General features: G+C 39.0%; 1 protein-coding gene across 6 annotated transcripts in view; it reads left to right on the plus strand.

The window, feature by feature from the left end:
* The window catches only part of SIK3 (SIK family kinase 3), a 245,456-nt gene that overhangs the window by 170,620 nt on the left and 59,971 nt on the right, over positions 1-14,865 (plus strand). For all 6 annotated transcript variants that reach the window (XM_014855543.3, XM_014855545.3, XM_014855544.3 and 3 more), the window contains exon 4: positions 1,312-1,473. In XM_014855543.3, coding sequence (XP_014711029.2) covers positions 1,312-1,473 — 162 coding nt within the window. The remainder of the gene's footprint in view (positions 1-1,311; positions 1,474-14,865) is intronic.

Genomic DNA, 14,865 nt, shown 5'->3' on the forward strand with positions numbered 1-14,865 from the left:
GCTCCCCTTCTTCACGTGCTCCCCCACCCCTCCATTTCTTGTCCTAAGCTCCCAATCTTGGCAGTCATTACTAGCGCGTATGTTTTATCCCAAACTTCCTCTTTGTGACGGAAGAAAAGATAAACCTGACTGGTCTTGTGAGTGATTGAGATGGCGCCAAATCACTTGGGTGGTATTACTGAAACTAGTACTGAGAAACAAACGAAACATTTATTTATATTATCTAATTTTTCACTTTCGCACTATCTCGGGATGCTCATGATGGCAAATGTGTCCTTTACCCAGCTAGAACAGTTGGTTAAAGGATAGTGCTAGTGAGACTATTAGAAATCAAACAGAGCAAACTACATCATTATTTGCATTTCTAATCCCATCAGTTGTCATAACCTGTATATGTTACTGGTCAGATGAGGCACTGGGTTAAGGATATGTGTATCGTTGGTTCATTATAAACCTAATGCCACTATTAGGAAAAAAAAGTACTTAAAGAACTTACAGTATTGATTATGGGTTAATCAATTCATTTTTAAATATAGAAGATAGCCTAGTTTATAGTATTACAGAGTTTATCACCTGTAAATTCTTTTGCTATACCTTAGTTAGCAACATAGCAAATGAAATTATTTCATTTAAAGTGGTAGAAACTTCACTTGGTTTTCTATTGATGTTACCTGTAAAAATTAATAACATAGTTTTAAAAATATTTGGTAAGCACATTAAATGCAAATGTAAAGATGCAGGTGTTATGCATTGCAGAGAATGGTCACCAAATAAGTACCTTTTTGTGTGAAATTCTGAAACTTTGAGAAAGTATAAGAGATATTGGCCTAAACAGAGTCCTATGTAAAGCAGGGTTTTTTTTCCCTCTTAGCAATGACTGATTTCTGTCAACTCTTTCCTAAAATGATCAATTATTGTGACTCCGCGTTTTGACTCATCCTTTAGCACAGGAAATGCTGCTGATACTTATCTTCGTGTGTGTTTGCTTTGTATATATAAACTTTTGCAATGGAAATAGGAAAAGTAAGGTTGAAAAACACCATTGTATCCCTCAGAACTCTTTTTTTCTTATGGTAGGGCAAGTGTATTCTTATGCATACTTATGTATAACAGGATTTATACTTAAAATAGTTTGGGTACTGATTACTAATGAATAGATACAAGCCAGGACTATAAGCGTATCATTTTCCATTTGTTTGTTTCACTTTTTTGACTCTTTCATTTGTTGGGCCCCTTGCATCCCTCCTTAAGTCTACCTTTTGAAATGATTCCAGGATCCAAATGAGAACTGACTGTTTTTCTTCACCGCAGACCACCTGGTGGCCCATGGTAGAATGGCAGAGAAGGAGGCCCGTCGGAAGTTCAAACAGATCGTCGCAGCCGTCTATTTTTGTCACTGTCGGAACATTGTTCATCGTGATCTAAAAGCTGAAAATTTGCTTCTGGATGCCAATCTGAATATCAAAATAGCAGGTGAGAAGAGTATTGAGGATGTGAAATAGAAATAAAGGAGCTTTTCCTTCAGGGTTCTTAAAGCAAGGGATTGTTTATTTCCAGCTATTCAGAAGAAAGTATTGTGAAAATAAAGGATTTTTGTGTGTGTGGCTTGAAAGTTGATAAACTTTCAGAATATGTTTATATTATTTTTCATGTAGTATCAGATCAAACTAGGCTGGGAAGAAAGAAGGAAAAGGGTGATATTTAAAATTCTGTTATTTTGGTTGACAGGTCCCTTTTAAATAATGAGGAATAAAATATAGAATAAAGTAGTAAGTAAAACTGCTAAAATTGTATAACCTGTCAGCTTCGTTTGAGAAGATTGATTTATGTCGTTGCTGATATAGAGCATGCTTATTCTAAAGACTGTAGTTTTATGATAATTTAGGAAGACTAGATCTTACAGTGCTTTAAAGGCAGTCCATGTCTGTCTCCTCAAATGTCACTCATCTGCTCATCTGACAGTACCCAAAAAGCACTTTTCACTGCCTCAGTCTACTCGTACTTCAGTTTTAGTGAACTGTCAGCGTTTGCCTAACCAACACAAGCTCACCACCTATTGATAGAAGAAAGTGACTGCAATCTATATAGAATCTATAAATATGAAAATAAACCGTTTTTGTTTTCTGACAGTTTTCGGTATTGCATTGTGTGTCCCCCAGCTCCCAGATGAAAAGGGAGAGAGTCTCATATAGAAAGCTGAAGTATAGCTAGAGTAGAATTGCCTTGAAAATCCAAAGTAAAAGCAGTTATACAGATTTCCCTCCTTAGTAGGGTGGGAGTTGAGAGTTCAGATTTATATTATAGATCACAGTACCTATGTGTACCCTTGCAGGTTGGTGATGATTCTGACAGTTTGTTTGTGTAGATAAGTCTGTTCACTTTCCAGCCTCTACTTTTACATCCTTGGCATGTCACCTAGCTTTTTATTTGTCTAAGTTAGGGTGATGGATGCACTCTTGTTTAGAACTTTCACACAGTTGTAAGCTCTTTGAGTCCTGCACTCACTGAGTACATAGTAGACAGGAATTAGATGCTTTTTTCCTTTCTTTTTTTTTTTTTTTTTTTTTAAAGATTAGCACCTGAGCTGACACTGGTTGCCAATCTTCCTTTTTTTCTTCCTTCTCCTCCTCCACCTCCTCCCCCTCCTCCCCTCCCCTCCTCCCCACCAAAAGCCCTCCAGTACATAGTTGTAGATTCTAGTTGTAGGTCCTTCTGGTTGTGCTATGTGGAACGCTGCCTCAGCATGGCCTGATGAGCAGTGCCATATTGGCGCCCAGGATCCAAACCGGTGAAACCCTGGGCCGCCGATGCATATCGCACAAACTTAACCACTTGGCCACAGGGCCGGCCTAGATGCTTTCATTATCTTACATAAAATCATGTTTTTCCTATGCCCTTATGTCTGTTTTATATTCTCCTAAGCTGTCTAGATGCTGGCAGTTTCTACACAGGTGGGTAGTGTGGAAAGGCCTAGCAATTTCAAACCCTCTTTTATAATTATTTGTTGTAGCTTCAATTAAGTTAATGGTGATAACACCTACTAAGCTTCATAATCCTTAAAAGTATAAAAAAATGTGTTAATTTCCTTTTGTTACTGTAACAGATTGCCACAAACTTAGCGGCTTGAAACAACACAAATTTATTATCCTACAGTTCTGAAGTTTAGAAATCTGCAATGAATTGTATAGGGCTTAAACCAAGATATTGGTAGGACTTGTTCCTTCTGGAGGCTCTGGAGATCTGCCCTCTTCAGCTTCTGGAGCCCTCCTGCTTTCCTTGGCTCCAGCCCCTTCCTCACATCACTCCACCTTCCTGCTGCCATTGCCACATCTCCCACTCCTGACACGATCCTCCTACTTCCTTCTTGCAAGGACCCTTGTGCTTACATTGGGCCTCCTGAGTAATCCAGGACAGTCTCCCTGTCTCAAGATCCTTAAACTAATCATGTCTGCAAGTGTCCCTTTTACCATGTAGGTAGCACATTCCAAGTTCCATGGATTAGGACATGGATGTCTTTGGGGGGCTATTCAGCTGACCACAATGTTACTGTAGGGTTCTTTGGATTATTGATTAGGCTAGTGAGTTAGAAGGCCTTCTATTTCTATTATGGTTTTATTCTACCTCCACTGACCAAAAGTTAACCTTTCATTTAATGCTTCCTTGGTTCTTGATTTTGAATTTAGAACCATTTTGATTTAGTTAATGGACATAAGTTTTTGCCTCGAGAAACCAAGTCTAAAAGCAGGGGTCAGTGATAGTTGAAATTAGAAACTCTACTGACAAGTATTTGAGTAAGGAGATTTTTAAATACTTTTCTTTGTTAATAGTTAAAACAAATCCATGTCGCTACAATAAGAGTCTCTCCCTGCTGGTGTGTAATTACAGGCTCCTAGGGGTGCTGGCAGCCAGCCTTGGGCTCTCTGTGTGTTAACAGAGATACTTTAGCAAGCTTTTTAAGTTCATTAACCCAAAGTTACATTTTTATTACTTGTTTTCAGAGCAAAGCAAAGAATAAATGAACACCCCTAGTTTTGTGCCCTGTAGTATGTGATAGCTAACTAACATTGTCTTTGCTCCTGCATTCTTTCCTGCATGCCATCGTTACTTAGTTTCTCAATCATTGTCTGAACTTCATTTCTTACACATAAATTAGATAGAATTCCCATTCTCATCTGCCAAGTCTTCTTTGAACTTAATGAACTAGTGGGAGAAATGATTCTAGTGGAGGCTGACTACAGCATGACTAATTTTGGAGAGGCAGGTTGGATAGTTCTGACAGGATAAGGTCAGATAAGTAATGAAATCAACTTTTTATTCTAAAAGCTAAAAGTAACTTTCAGATCCCTGATCTTTTCAGTGGTCTTTTTGACAAATTATTATAAATCTCGCTAAGAAGGACCTACTATAAATGAAAGAAACACATGAGAGAGAACAGTTTTTTTGTTTTGTTTAAAATATTGTTAGTCTTAAGCACTTCATCTTTAAAATCATCATATATGTTATAGTTACAAATTAATGTGGACTTAATAAAAATTCAGATTAGGAAATTTAAGGAATTCATGTTTTCCTTATGCTATGTTTACCTAAGTGGTGTTCATGAAAAGATTATGCATCCTGTTCAAATGTAGAAGATGAATAAATTGTTCTGGGGATGTTTGTTTTATATTAATTTATTTTTACTTTTTTGGCTATGAATTAACCTGGCAATTTACATTTAATACTGATACTATAAAAATCTAGCTATTATAAAAGCCCATGCTAGCCCTCTTCAAGAGAATATGTCTTCCCTGGACATGAGAGACAAACTTCACTTACAGGCATTAAAAATTCCGGATCATTCCACGATTTAAGAGTTTTTGTGCTTAAATTCTTATCTGTGAATTTTTGTTCTAGTGCTACTTCTAGAGAGAGTGAAGCCCAGGTGAATAACTTTGTTTTCTTTCTGTTTTTAGAATAAAAAAATTCTTCTTAATGCCAATAGCAAACCTGTCTTCTGTAGAATTGTTTAAAAGATGTTTCTATCTTTAGTAATCCAGAATAAGTATTGGTGTTTTCAGAGGAAAGAATTTTGTTGCTGAAAGGCAAAGTTGCCAGGTCTAGAAGTAAGAATTTGTGGTGGTTATCTGCAGTCTCATTTGCTGTTAACAGAGGCTCTCTGCTCAGGTGTCATGGAAGAGGAAGAGCAGTGTAAGGCATGACTGCTGTCAAGAGTTTACAGTCTATTTGGGCAGCAAATGCTTAGACCTTTGAAAAGTTAAATAACACTGTAATTATGCTTTACATATATAAAAAATACTTTATAACGCATTTTCGCATGTATCATTTAATTTCATATTTTGCATGCAAATATAGCTTATTTAGAAGTTTATTATATTATATATATTATTATATTAGAGTTTCCAAAATGCACACCTTTAGTTTTCAAAACTTTGAATTTCTTGTAAAGAACACTCACGCCACTTTCTTTCATGTAGAGAATTCAGTGCTGGGAAAAGAATAGGGTTCTTGGCCTCTAACCTTCCACTTTTCGTACCTCAGAGGTGTGAGGATTCACAGAGGAGCAGATGAAGGACGGGGGAGGCACAGCATGGCTCTCTCAGCCTATAGCCTACATCCCTGGGTGACAGCGTATTCAACAGCTGCCAGATTATAGTCTGACGCAATAGAAGAGATGTTGCAAGGCTCGTCATGATTCATTATCGCATTAACTGTAGTCTAATTACCACAGGAGTTCAGAGGATGAAGAAACCACTTTAGTTTGTAAAATTCCATTAGCTTGTAAATGCCACAGAGACTGTAACCATATCATGTTTATTGTTTCCCCTCCATGGCCTAGCACATCACTGTTCAATAGTAGGTACTCAATAGCTTTGTTGATCTGAACTCTAGACAGTGGTGATGAGGACATCAGTACCCTATTGCAGACAGGACAGTTGTGGTGAGTCTTAAAGGATAAGTATGATTCTTTAAGGCCTAAGTGTAGAGGAGAGAATTCCAGTAGGATTAGTCAGTCAGCAAACGTTGATAAAGTGCTTGCTATGTGCAGACACTGATCTAGGCACTGGGGATACAGCAGCAGATAAAATAGTTCCTTGGAGCTAACATTCTGATGGGGGGAGATAGATGGAAAACACGTAAACAAATAAGCTCTCATAAGGGCTGTGAAAATGATAAAATCGAGTAATATGCTAGAATGGCTGGAGATACTAAATAAGGGGGCGAGTGGAAGGAGACGGAGTGAGAGAGCTGGCAAGGGCAGGTTCACATGGGCTTTCTGCACATGGTGAAGATTTGGGATTTTATTTTGGTTACCATGGGAAACTGAGTTGGAGAAGCATGAGCAGCAGAGAATATACACAGCATATTTGCAAAAAAGGTAAAACAGCTTGGGTGGAGGGGAGGCTCACATAGGAGAGTCATGGCTGAGAAGGCAGAAAAGGTAGGTATTTATGCTGGATTGTGAAATTATTTGAATAGCAGGATTCATAAATCAGGTTCAGGATGGATAAGATAAAAAGGTGGGAGTAGGGGAAAGGGGCAGGAAGGCAATAGGAAGATCAGTTAAAAGGCTGTGAAACTGTAAATCCTGCGTAAGGGTGGTGGTAGTAGACGTGGACGGGAAGAAGAGGGTGACAGACACAGGAAGGAGAGCAGAGGAAGGATTTCCAGGACTGGGAGCCAGTCGAATGTCTGGGCTAGGAGGAGAGGACTTTCATCAAAGATATGTTGAGAAATAGAGAATTCAGATTTTCTTATTGATGGATTATATTAAGCTGTCTAAGAAAAATGGGGTCATCTTATTTTTAATGGTTGATGCACTGCTATTTGAAAGTAATTTTAATTCTTGTCCCCAAAGATTAAGTAGAGAAATTTCTATGTTTAAAAAAGATTGCCTAAGAGAAAGCCTAAATGTAAGTGGCTTACTCCCTGAAACAAGTTATTGGAAATACTCAGACATTATGAGAATGTTTTGAAAATTGTGGAAACTTTCTTTTTGGACCTAAGGAAGTTGGAAACTTTTCTCTTTAAATGTCGCCTCCCAGAATGGTCTCCATGAGATAGTTTCCACTCCGGTGTTATTGTTTTAGTTGGCAATCAGTGGACAGCAAAGATCTGAAGTGCAGCTACAGCAGAGCCGATATTTTGGAAAGAATTTCCAGAGTGCACGGATTGAAGGTACTGTGGAAAGTTTTGACCTTAATGCAGTGAGATCTAGACTATTTCATTTTTTAAAAGTGAGAAACTAAAACATTTTTTACATCTATTGACCTTTCAGCCCCAGTGTGATTATACTGAGACATGATCATATAGGGAAAAAAGTTGGATTTCTGAGAACTCTGCCACAGTGTGTTGATCGAGAATGTCCCTGACTGGTCACAGAAAGTTGTTATGCCGTATTCATCATATCAATCCCAAATTTTATGTCGTGATCCTGACACACTTTATTTAGGTAATCACTCAATCTACCTCCCTGGTTGACAGGTCAGTGAACTGAGACCCAGAGACCTCAATTCAGGTCATAGTAGAGCCTGGGAATCATAATGCCTCAACTTGTTTCCACGCTGAAATGGTGAATGACTTTCAACTAGAAGGTGCCAAACAGCTTTAATGTATGTTGACCATTGGGAAAATAAAATTTGACAAATTCTCTCTTCTGAATGCTATTGCTAAGACTGGAGCTTTACTAATAAAAAGTTAACGTACCTTCATCCAGAAGGCGTTTTAGGTACACACAGTTGATTTATTTGTGTGAAAAAGTTCTAACATTAAAATTTAAATGAGCAGATTTTTTTGTTAGTCATGGTTCTAGGTTATAAATGAGGTCTCAGTGATCTTGAAAAGTGATTGTACCTTGCTAGGATCAAGAACAATTTTCTATTTATAAGACCTCACAATAGCTGGGCTACCAGTACAGAAGCATTGCTTCTCAGATTTCCCCACTGTGGTTTCCCTCACACTGGGGGATGAATTCCTGCAGGGTGGGGGCAACTGGGGATTGATTAAGTAGTCTGAAATGGCTTACTTTAAACACATTTTTAATCGCATGCTTTATCTTTAAAATTCATGCATATTTAGTGTTCTCCTCCATGTCATATCTTTGTTTTAATATTAAAATTATTCAACTTTATTGAACATAGAAAAAAACCTGATGTTCCAGGAAGATGTCGTTTATTTATCCTATACTTTCACATAACTCTTGGTATACTGCATCATTATGCCTGAGGATGTATAAACATACACCAGTTGGAGAAACTGAGAGTAAAGAATTTCTTCCCCAACCATAGGTTTCTCTCACGCAAACTTCTCATTTTTGCACATTGACTTCTCTGTTACTTTTCCTCAACCTCAAAGATTTCCATGCCAGTCTCTTACTGGCAGATCATTTATTTTGGGGATAATTAGAAAAATAAGAAATTGGAAGTTGAGAATAGAAAGGGAAAGGGAAGCAGAAGACAGAAAAGAAATGGAAGCTTTTGCTTTGAGGTCTTGGGCAAAAGAAGAGAAACTGTGGGAAGGGAACCCTGAGCCTCAGAGCTCGCCTCCTGCAGCTGCGGGGAGAAGGAGCTGAGTGAGCGGAAGAAGACTGCGTGTTGGACCTACCAAAGCACCTCAGAATTTCGCATTGCTCTTTGTCTCTAGGACCATGTTGGGCACAGTATTGAATAATAAGCAAGGGATAGTTGAAGGAAATTAGGTGCACACCTTACCTGTGGTTTCTGTTTCAAGGTGTTTTAAAAGAACATTGATATTCTATTTATTTCAAGGGTTGTTCTGATTTTATTATTGGATGTAGAAACTATGAGAACTTTCATAAGTCTACCCAAGACCGTGTTTCCCCAGCTCTATTTTCCTTGCAGGGTTGTAAGCTCCTAAATTGCAAGTTGGTGTTGGGGAGGGACTAACAAATCATCCAGAGTATTTTTCATTCAGACTCTGAAGAAGTCTTTATCGTATTGTGTAAAGTTCATAGAAACTGTTAAAATGGAGGAGATGTCAAAAAGAGTGAGACTGAGTTCTTTTTTTTGAGTGCATCCAAAACTTCTTTATCACTTTTTTTTATTATTGAGATTTAATTGACATAATATTAGTTTCGGGTGTACAATATAATGATTTGATATTTGTATATATTGTGAAATGATCACCACAATGGAGACTGATTTCTTTTTTTTTTTTTGAGGAAGATTAGCCCTGAGCTAACTACTGCCAGTCCTCCTCTTTTTTTGCTGAGGAAGCCTGGCCCTGAGCTAACATCCATGCCCATCTTCCTCTACTTTATATGTGGGACGCCTACCACAGCATGGCATGCCAAGCGGTGCCATGTCCACACTCGGGATCCGAACTGGCGAACCCCAGGCCGCCAAGAAGCGGAACATGCGCACTTAACCACTGCACCACCGGGCCGGCCCTGGAGACTGCTTTCTTAGGCAGGCCTTCTCTAAGTGGCAGAATATTAGTAAGAGTCCCCATTAGTCCAGAATCTGGTTCTAATTTTTATAAATCCTGAGACTGACTATTATCAGTTCTCTTAAAGTCATAAGAGAATGAGTATAATATTTATATCTGCTTTCCTAGTGTCAAACTGAGAAAAACCCAGTTAGCTAGTGGTAGGCATAGATTCAGAACAAAAGGACTTGTAAGATCCTGAAGAGTTTTTCATCTGGTCATTAAAAAACATCCTGATATGTGTGGTCTTTGACTACTCCTTGCTCAGGCCACACCCAGACCACCCTTAATTTAACACCTCAGCTAGTGTACACTATCTTTTCCCAGCCGGTGATTTTCTGAATCCTTAGAGGTTCTCAGTGTTCCAGGACATTCATGTCACAGAAAGTGATAATGACTTCTCTTGCCTTTTCCGTTGTTTAGAAGTCAATAAATGAAGCAGTGAGTTAGGTCTCCCCCCAGTCTGAGAGCCCCTGAGTGTAAATCAAGTGAGTCTGCCTGTTAGCGGGAAGCTAGTGAGCACGCTTAGGCCTCAGTCGTCCATGTATTGCTCAGTTGAAGTAGTTGGTTACCATGATAGTTTCGACCAGCGTGCAGTTTTTCATCATGTTTTGTTAAATTTAAATTTACATCTATAATGGACTATTGGGCAATATAAAGCATAAGGAATACTTGTTAAAATTCAAGTTAATAAAGATAAAAATAATTCTACAATGCCTCAAGACAAACTTTACCAAATTCATGAATTGTCTTTATTTGATCACAGTTCTTATATAACACATCAACATGTTTCTAGGACTTCAAAAGCCAAAATTTTATCACACACACACACACACACACACACACACACAAACGTGTGTAATATCTAGGTTGCTTTATTGGGAATAAACACTATCCCCATACATAGTGTATTACTTGCACAGAAGTGCTGGACTTGCTTATTCATTTCATCATTTAAAAACAAAACATGAAAATAATTCAGATAGGGCCAGCCCTGGTGGCCTAGTGGTTATGTTCTACACACTCCACTTCATTGGCCCCGGTTCAGTTCCAGGGCTTGGACCTACTCCACTTGTCTGTCAGTGGCCATGCTGTCACAGCAGCTCACATACAAAAAGAGGAAGATAGGTAGCAGATGTTAGCTCAGGGCAAATCTTCCTCAGCAAAAAAAAAAAGAAAAGAAAAGAAAAGAATTCAGATAAACAAGTTTGTTTTTTAGGTTCAAAAATGTGAACATTCCAAATACCAGGTCATGAAAAGTTTTTGGCTATTTTAGATGTTATAATCTCAATATATATGTGGCTTCCAAACTAAACCTGACATATCAATTTTAAGTTAACACTTTTTCTTAGATAATTTAAATAAATTAGTGAGTCACTTATAAAATGGGAAAATATGAATTTTTCTTAAATAATATTTATAATGAAATTTTTTACTTAGTTTTTTTAATATAAAAATATAAACATCCCTGAACTAACATCTGCTGCCAATCCTCCTCTTTTTTGGCTTGAGGAAGATTAGCCCTGAGCTAACATACATGCCGATTCTCCTCTATTTTTTTTGTATGTGGGACACCTCCACAGCGTGGTTGCTGAGTGGAGTAGGTCCATGCCCGGATCCAAACCCGTGAATCCAGGCCGCCAAAGTGGAGCACACAGAACTTTAACCACTCGGTCACCGGGCTGGGCCCTATAATGAGCTTTTAAATCAATTTTTAATAATGTACTAATGTAAAATGAAACCTAAAGTTACTTCTTTATCATAAATCATACAAAAATGACAAATTTATTATTAAAGTTTCTTTCTTGGGAGGTTTTTAAGGTAGTATACTCCTTTGAAAGGAGTTTGTGAGTCAAAAAAGTTAGAAAATCCTGTCTATCCATACAGTTAAATAGGTTTCCGTTCTAGTCCAAGTAGAACCTTGGTTTTCTTGAACAGATCGCAAGATTCTGTGAACTCTTGAGGGGCTTTTCTTCAGGAAAGCTCCCTTTTTCTGTTATGTACAGTTGCCCGTGAACTTTTCCCTGGAACTCATCTGATGCTTATAATTATTTAGTTACCCATGTGGTTGTGTACCTCCGCCTGGGACTAGTCTTCTCCCTGGGGCAGAGACCAGGTGTATCTTGTTCACCTTGTGCCGAGGAAGCTGTAGGTGTCCCTCAGAAACTTCAGGAATACCCTACTCCTAGTATGGTATTTACATGTTACCTTTCAGGTGGGTTACTTTTCAGATGTTTGCTCTTATTTGAATTATGTTTATTCTTTTTTGTTTTGGTGAGGAAGATTGGCCCTGAGCTAACAACTGTTGCCAATCTTCCTCCTTTTGCTTGAGGAGGATTGTCGCTGAGCTAACATCTGTGCTAGTCTTCCTCTCTGTTATGTGGGATGCCGCCACAGCATGCCTTGATGAGCAGTGCTGGGTCCGCATTGGGGATCTGAAGCCGTGAACCCCGGGCTGCTGAAGTGGAGTGCGCAAATTTAACCACTACACCACTGGTCCAGGCCTCAAGTTAGGTTTATTCTTTAACCTAAGGGAGTATTTTGCTACCTGCTCTTAATTTCTAGGTGACACCTTGCAACTTCTTATATGATAATCATATTTTCTATTCTCCAGGCTTCTACGTATCAGACTATCTGTGTTAATTTTTAATTTGGAAAATGTTGTTGTTATGCCTATATACTCTGTTTCCATTTGCTGTCTTCAGTTTCTGTTGAGACTTTAAGGGGACTTTGATTCTTCATGGCCCATAAAAGGCACACTAAAATTTGTATAGGATGCTCACCTGTCAGTGTTAGAAACTTACCTGATTAAATGATTGATGTGATTTAGAATCATGACTATCATGGTATGCATTAATGTTTTCAATAATTCCACTGACTATTGTTTGCAGGTCTTATGGAAAGTGTTTCATTACAAGTTGTTTTTTATACAGCTGCTCAACTAAGTTTTTTTTTCCTTGGGGGGGGGAGCGGGAAGATTAGCCCTGCTGCCAATCCTCCTCTTTTTGCTGAGGAAGACTGGCCCTGAGCTAACATCCATGCCCATCTTCCTCTACTTTATATGTGGGACGCCTACCACAGCATGGCTTTTGTCAAACGGTGCCATGTCCACACCTGGGATCCGAACTGGTGAAGCGCATGCCACCAAGAAGCGGAACGTGCGGACTTAACCGCTGTTCCACCGGGCCGGCCTCCGGCTCAACTAAGTTTGATGAAAACATCATATATTGGGGAGAGTTTTTGTGAGAAGGGTTGGGGTGGTGCTATCTATAATAGAGTGGAGGGGATTGGTTTATTACCTCATTTAAAAATAGCTGAGTTCAGTGATTCTAACTGCTAAGATATTTTAAAGCTTTGGGGGAAAATGCGTAAGTCATTCATTGAAAATGCCAATGTAATGCTGGCCCAGCATTTTTGTTTTTAAACTTTCACTTTCCACACAGATAATGATCATACTGTAGAGCTGGGGAGGGTCAGGAGATGGCTAAGGTTAAGTGATGGATGTGGAAGCAGCCCCATAAATGGTGTAATAGCAGCAGCTGCAACAAAATAGGACTATAATACTTCTCTAATACCTTTGCAAAAAGGTAGATACATTCATTCAATCTTATCAGTATTACCCTCTCTCTTCCTCCAATTCTGACCTCCCCTGGTTTCTTAAGCGAAACCAACACCCACTCCTGCAAATAAGCTGATTACTTGATTTTTTTTTTCCCACGAAGGAATTTATCTTGTGTATAAATGCTCAGGCTATGAGTCAGTAGTTTTTGGCATTACTTCTCTATTAGCTCCTAGTCAGGAAGTTCAGCCAGGGGTTGGAGTAATTGCTAAACACTGAGGACTTCCCAAGATCCATTTTTAAGAGTGAACTAATACAGCGACTCCTGGGAACTTTGAGACTCATCCTTCGTCACTGCCATAGTTCTGACATCCATACAGTTGACTCTTGTTTTATTCAATTCCAAAAAAGCTTTTGGACCACATGATTTCGAAGCTTAGTAATATGTATAGGAAAAGCAAGATTAGTTCCTTGTCTGTGCAATGTAAGTTCATACAGCAGTCTAAATCCTGTTTATATAGTGTTCTCACGTGGGTGTTGATCTTTGGTTCTTTGAGTCATTTCTAGCAAGAACACCTGACAGCTTGTTCTCCCCTACTCCTAGTTCATTAAGAATTTAATCAAGGGCCAAACTATTTCTGTTCTTGGTGTTTATTTCTAACTGCAAGTGCCGTACTGAGGCTATGAGTCCTCAGAAGCTTTCAGATTTTAAAACATGAAGGGGGGACCGGCCCTGTGGCGCAGCGGTTAAGTGCGCACGTTCCGCTTCTTGACGGCCCTGGGTTCGGCGGTTCAGATCCTGGGTGCGGACGTGGCACCGCTTGGCACGCCATGCTGTGGTAGGCATCCCACATATATAAAGTAGAGGAAGATGGGCACGGATGTTAGCTCAGGACCAGTCTTCCTCAGCAAAAAGAGGAGGACTGGCAGTAGTTAGCTCAGGGCTAATCTTCCTCAAAAAAAACAAACAAAAAACACGAAGGATCTTGTCACAGTGTTTTCTGGTGAGGTTGTTTATTCAGGATATATAAATATTTTCCCACTTCACTTTTTTCCTACTTACAAGCTGTTTACTTACAACAGCAAGGAAATGAAGCACACGTTACTCTTGGAGGGGTTAGCTGTGAGTTATAGCTGTGCTGTATTGCCTTAACAGACACTGTGAACAGTGGAACTGGCTACAGGCTGTGCCTAATCTGTTTACATCTGCTTTGGATGGCTCCTTGGTCAGCCAAAAACGAAGTCAAGGGTATTGCTCTGAAGTGGTGGACCAAATAAGAAAATTTCCTGTTGCAGTTGTCCGGATTTTTAAATTAGTGCCACTGTTTTCCTTCTTTCCCCTTACCACAGACACATCTCCGGTTGATGAGACACTTACTTTTAAGCATATGATATCACTACCCTATATGGCCCCAGGCTGCTGATCTTGCCTAGAACAAAGAATTTCAAGTCTCAAAATTGATAGTAAAGCTCTGGTATTTAAACCATCTCGAGAAGACAGACATACGGTTCAAATTAAAGTCTGCTGCTCTGTGTTAAGAGAAAAGGATATAAGATACCATTTCAGCCTGCAGACAAATGCTAAGCAACCAGGGTGTTGGGGGTTGGAAAAGAGACTTTAGCAAATTATGGTAGGAGCCACTTATGAGAGGAGAAATAAATGACTACAGGCCACATGAAGAGAGCAGCTCCGCCCCTATGGCTTCTGCTGTGTGGGTGTGAAGTATCCATCTTAACCAGTTTCTTCTGTTCTTTCTCCCTTTTCTTCGGTAACTCTTTAGAATATTTATCATTTTTATGTTGAATCTGTAGGTTGCAAATCTTTCCCATTACCAATAAATAAACAGTAATGGATATAAAGT

Source organism: Equus asinus, chromosome 20, assembly GCF_041296235.1.
Source record: "Equus asinus isolate D_3611 breed Donkey chromosome 20, EquAss-T2T_v2, whole genome shotgun sequence".
Taxonomy (NCBI): domain Eukaryota; kingdom Metazoa; phylum Chordata; class Mammalia; order Perissodactyla; family Equidae; genus Equus; species Equus asinus.